The following is a 5,797-nucleotide window of genomic DNA, read 5'->3' as shown; positions in this document are numbered from 1 at the left end:
CTCAAGTCGATTTTCTGGTCAGGAATCCCACCAGTGTTTATATTTAATCTACTAGTGAATTCAACAGGTAACTATGTTACTTGCATACAATCTTAAGTCGATTTTCTGGTCAGGAATCCCACCAGTGTTTATATTTAATCTACTAGTGAATTCAACAGGTAACTATGTTACTTGCATACAATCTCAAGTCGATTTTCTGGTCAGGAATCCCACCAGTGTTTATATTTAATCTACTAGTGAATTCAACAGATAACTATGTTACTTGCATACAATCTCAAGTTGAAAATTTGCTACAACTGTCTTAATATAAACATGTATTATTTGCTTAAATATTTATATCTAAAACTAAATACATTTCCTTCTCATAGCTAAGTAGTTATTTAGGAAGGACATTACCAACTATTCTTATAAAACTGTCCATACTTGCTGAATTATTCATATGAACCAATATTTTAAGCTTGAAAAGTAATTTAGTTGCCTAACACTTACTTATCAATCCATAAATACTGAAAGGATGTACCTCAAATTAAGCGTGAATTCATCTCATTCAATTTCACCATAAAAAGATGTCTTTGTTCAAATATTTAAATGACAACAATACACATCATTTAACTTTCATTCACACTAACCTTAACTGAAATAGTTATACATTTTTAAAAGTGAATTTAAAAAAATAAAAAATTACAAAATAGATAAATAATTATCTACCTTCAGTTAATAGAGTACTATCTGTATCCTCACCTTAGTTTCCTTTTCAGGAGACTTCGATTTTTCTTTTGTCTGGAGCCTGATATTATCTGATCGAGAATTTCTGATGTTAAGCCTAGCAACTGACTTCTTCTTGAATTGGGCAGCTGAAGACTCATGTTTGTCCCTGTGCAGCACTTTGTCCACTTTACTGGAATCTTTCCCATTACTTGCTAATGGCACATACTTCTTTATTGAATTGGACTGAAGAAAGTACAAACAAACAATTACAGAGAAAAACTCATAACACATGAGGAGAACATTACATGATGTAATTACTAACAAAAAGAAATTCAGTATTTTAATTACATTCTATAGTAAAAGAAAATCGGTTTTAAAAGTTTCAGAACTACAAGCATTCTAGAAACATGGACCAATTTAAAAACAAAAATTTAAAAAGACATTTACCTAACTAATTTTATCTCTAAGCATGAAATTATAAAGATATGTGAAAGAATGTCTTAAAATAAATGTTTAATAAAGATTTTTAATAGAAAATATTCTTTTAAATTAAATAAAATAAATTACTAGAGAAATACATATAAAAATGCTTATCTCATTTTTGCCTGCTTAGAAATAATGGTCATTTGGTAATATATTTGAAAGTCTGATTTGTTTTGATTTATATGAAAGAAGGAATAATAACTTTCCCAAAGGAAACAGCACCTTAAGTGCACAGATTCTAGATTCCACTATTCAGGAGTTTAACCTGTTTCAGAGCACTTCATAAGTATATGAAATATTGAATGGGTAAAATTGAACACATTTCAAAATATTTGCTTTAGAATAGTAAAAAGTGTGAGATAGAGATGGTGGGAGGAGGGCAAAAAATTTCTTCAGGTGAATTATCAAACATGATAAACAATATAAATAAATATATCTTACCAGGATTTTCTTTTTTGCAATCTGCCAACAAAACAAATTTGAATTTAAATTTAGTTAATTTGTACAGTAACAAATCTAAATAAACAATATAACTGTATTTCAAAAACATGGATGAGAATCTTTTTCTTTTTTCACACTGCCTCCTACCACCTTTAGAGCATTTCCAGTATTTTGAATATTTATTTCTTTATTGCCCACAAGGGACTAAACATAGAGGGGACAAACAAGGACAGACAAACGGATTAAGTCAATTACATCGACCCCAGTGCATAACTGGTACTTATTTAATCGACCCCCGAAGGGATGAAAGGCAAAGTCAACCTCGGCGGAATTTGAACTCAGATCGTAAAGACAGACGAAATACCGCTAAGCATTTCGCCCACCATGCTAACGATTCTGAAAAACCACCAGTATAGATTATTGTTTACCCTCCCAATTTCAATAGTATTGCTAAAAACCCTCTGGGGGAGGCAGGGGGAGAGAGAGAGAGAGAGTGTGTGTGTGTGTGTGTGTGTGTGTGTGTGTGTATGTATGTATATATATAGCATTACAAACAAATTAAATAGAGAGATACATTTGACAATCCAATAATTTATATAATAACATAACATACTATGAAATATCATCATCATCGTTTAACATCTGCCTTCCATGCTAGCATGGGTTGGACGATTTGACTGAGGACTGGTGAACCAGATGGCTACACCAGATTCCAATCTGATTTGGCAGAATTTCTACAGCTGGATGCCCTTCCTAACGCCAACCACTCCGAGAGTGTAGTGGGTCCTTTTTACGTACCACCGGCACAAAGGCCAGTCAGGCAGTACTGGCAGTGGCCATGCTCAAAATGGTGTATTTTACGTGCCACCTGCACACGAGCCAGTCTGGCAACCTCTCTAATTTGTTTGTAATTTGCATTATATCCATATTTATGTGGTATTCAACTGACATACCAGTGAACTGGATATTTTACACACCCTTTTGAAGGAATTCTTTTCCTTTGTTACCTTATATACAGCATTATGTGAAGTGTGCAGGAAAAATTTAGAAAACAACAAAAAGATTATCTAGCCATAAAATTTTCAAATATAACACATATTTTTAGTACTTTTTAGGTCTGGAAACAAAACAATAAACATTTCAATGTAACAATTTGAAGGATAGATGAAAGACCAAGATATATGGTGCATTGCTGTACTCCAGAAGACCTAACCACTACAACCGAATTGATATCCTAAAACCATGGAACCACACAAAAGACACCCAGTACACTACGTAAAGTGGTTTGGTGTTAGGAAGGACATCCAGCTGCAGAAACCAAGCCAAAACAAACTCTGGAACCTGGCATGACCAGGAGGTCATGCCAGCTCCTATCAAGCTGTCCAACCCATGCCAGCAGAGAAAATGGACATTAAATGATGATGACTGAACACAAACGAATTACGATTCAATTAGAAGAAAGTATTTCAAAGTACTGAGTGGGTAGGATGGGTTTGAGGTATTGATAGACACAGATGAATAAATTTAATTTGTGTAGAACTTAATTTCACTAAATATTTACCTGGACTATGTTGGAGGTTATTTCAAATTTTAAAGTATTTTTGTAGAATGTGATTTAACCAAAATCTAATTACTACATATAGCAAGTGGATCCACAAGCTAGAGATAACCTTGTGATCTCTTTACATGTGTGTGTGTGGTGTGAGAAGTGTATGCATGAATGCATGTGTTTGGAATGCTTGGCCACTAAGTCACATGTTAATTAAATCATATGAAGCAAATGCAAAGTCCACCAGCATCCAATACAAAACACACACATGCAATCATCATCATCGTTTAACGTCCGTTTTTCATTGGTGGCATGGGCTGGATGGTTTGATTGAGGTCTGGAGAGCCAGCAGCTGCACCAGGCTCCAATCTAATCTGGTAGAGTTTCTACAGCTGGATGCCCTTCCTAATGCCAACCACTCTGAGTGTGAAGTGGTAGGCGGACCTGGCATCAATCACATTCAGACAGTGCTTTTTACGTGCCACCGGCCACGTTCGGATGGTGTTTTTTACGTGTGTTTTATATATTTATATTCACAGAAGGCATCACCATCAGCATTGTTTGAATGTGCTTTCTTTCATGCCAGCTTGCATTGGACACAATTTGTTGTCCTCTCTGAAGCTTAACATTTTCCTGAGTCTTCCTCTTCCGTAACTTCTTCATTCAGCTGTTCTCATCTATATGCAATACATGACCATATCAGGACAGTTTCCTCTTGTACACCACACCTTTTTATCCAGTTTTGCTATCAACACATTGACACTGCACATCTAGTGGAGCATGCTAGCTTTATTTGATTTGAGCATTCGCATGTCCTTTGCATTCACAACCCACATTTCACTACCATGTAACACAGCTGTTTATACACAAGCATCATACAACTTGCCTTTCACTGAGAGGGAAAGGTCAACAGAGATAAGTAATTCTCTGAACTTCCCCAGCCAGTTTTTATTCTAGCAAAGAGACTTTCAGAGTATTTTCCTCCAATGCTAATAAGGTCATTGAGGAAACAAATTATCTAACAACCCTTCAGTGCACTTGAGGAAATCTATTTCCTGCATGTTGGTCTTCACTGACCAGGCATGTCTGCCATAAATAAAGACTATTTTCCCTGTTAACATTCTACTGACTCCACTAACTTCTTGTGTGTCCATAGCTTGCATGAGGTATATCATATGGAATTTCTACCAACACCTTTTCTACATATCAAGCAGGGATTATCAATTTGTCTACTTTCCTGCTTACTAGGACTTTGGTCTCTGCTAAGTTTACTCTAAGGCCTTATGATTCCAGGCTTTGGTTTCACATGTGAAATTTCTTCCCTAACACTACTATAGAGTCAGCTATAATAAGAACAAGTTTAGCAGTCAGAAGAGCTGGTCTGGAAGACTATGATAAATGAGAGGAGCTGAAGAACTGAACCATGGCAAACTCGTACTAGTACAATAAATTCATTGCTATACTCATTGTTTTCATCAGCCAATCATCTACCCCCTAGCTTCCACAGTGACCACCAAATGTTGACAAATGCCAGGTACAGTGGTTTATTTTTGGCAAAATACTTCTCCTGCAGTTGCATTACTTCAAAGATAGCATCAGTAATTTTTCTACTTGGTACAAAACCAAACAGAATCTCATCTAGGCTAACTTTCTTCCTAATTAGTTGAGCTATGACCCTTTCTATAACTTTCATGACCAGGTCAAACAATTTGATATCTCTGTAATTACATAAAAGGCATCTCCCTTATCTTTGTAACAATTGACAATAATGCTGCTACACTAGTCGTTGGCTGTACCATCCTGCACAATCCAACTAACTATGCAGGTGACTAGGCTTTATCCCATTCCACCAGATATTTTAAGAATCTTGGCAGTAATTTCTTATGGACAAGGGGCTTTCCCTGTCTTCATCTCCTTATATATATATATATATATATATATATATATATATACACACACACACACACACACAAGAGTTACAGAATGGAGAATGGAAAATCCAGGCTACATGTTTCATAGCAAGTGGAACCTCAGAAGTGGTAAAATCTAAGTGAGGTGTATACCACCACCAGCTACTCTTCAGGTCAAGGATTTCTTGATTAGATAAAATACATATATATATATATACAGGGGTTGGACAAAATAATGGAAACACATGGCATCATAATTTTGAAATATCTATAAAACCGTCAAAAGCTTGTTTATTTTTATGATTTTTGACTTATTATCAGTGTCACTTAATGTTTAGATAAAATTGCTGTTTCTTTTTCAGATAACATCAGCAAAAGGTAATTAAAATTCATTAAAATGAGAGAGATATCGGACTTTCAAAGAGGTTAAATTGTTGGTGCTCGTATGGCAGGCACTAGTGTAATGACAACAGCCGAAATGTTTGGTGTATCAAGAAGTACTGTCTCAAAAGTGATGACAGCCTTTGAGAAAGAGGAAAAAAACCTTGTCAAAACAAAACTCTGGAAGAAAACCAAAACTTTCAAATAGGGACCATCAGACTCTTACACAAATTGTTAGAAAGGATCAAAAACGTACAGCTCCCAAAATTACTGCAGAGCTTAATGACCACCTCGAGAACCCAGTTTCCACAAAAACTGTTCACCG

At 35.4% G+C, this 5,797-nt stretch overlaps 1 protein-coding gene across 2 annotated transcripts in view; it reads right to left on the bottom strand.

Moving 5' to 3' along the window:
- LOC106876941 (cytokine-like nuclear factor N-PAC) overlaps positions 1-5,797 on the bottom strand; it is a 69,360-nt gene that overhangs the window by 27,620 nt on the left and 35,943 nt on the right. For both annotated transcript variants that reach the window (XM_014925718.2, XM_014925709.2), the window contains 2 exons: positions 1,633-1,653; positions 742-951 (listed from right to left, as the gene is read on the bottom strand). In XM_014925718.2, the coding sequence (XP_014781204.1) occupies positions 742-951; positions 1,633-1,653 (231 nt within the window). The remainder of the gene's footprint in view (positions 1-741; positions 952-1,632; positions 1,654-5,797) is intronic.

The sequence above is a fragment of the Octopus bimaculoides genome, chromosome 16 (assembly GCF_001194135.2).
Source record: "Octopus bimaculoides isolate UCB-OBI-ISO-001 chromosome 16, ASM119413v2, whole genome shotgun sequence".
Lineage (NCBI taxonomy): Eukaryota > Metazoa > Mollusca > Cephalopoda > Octopoda > Octopodidae > Octopus > Octopus bimaculoides.
This window is presented reverse-complemented; position numbering and strand designations above follow the sequence as displayed.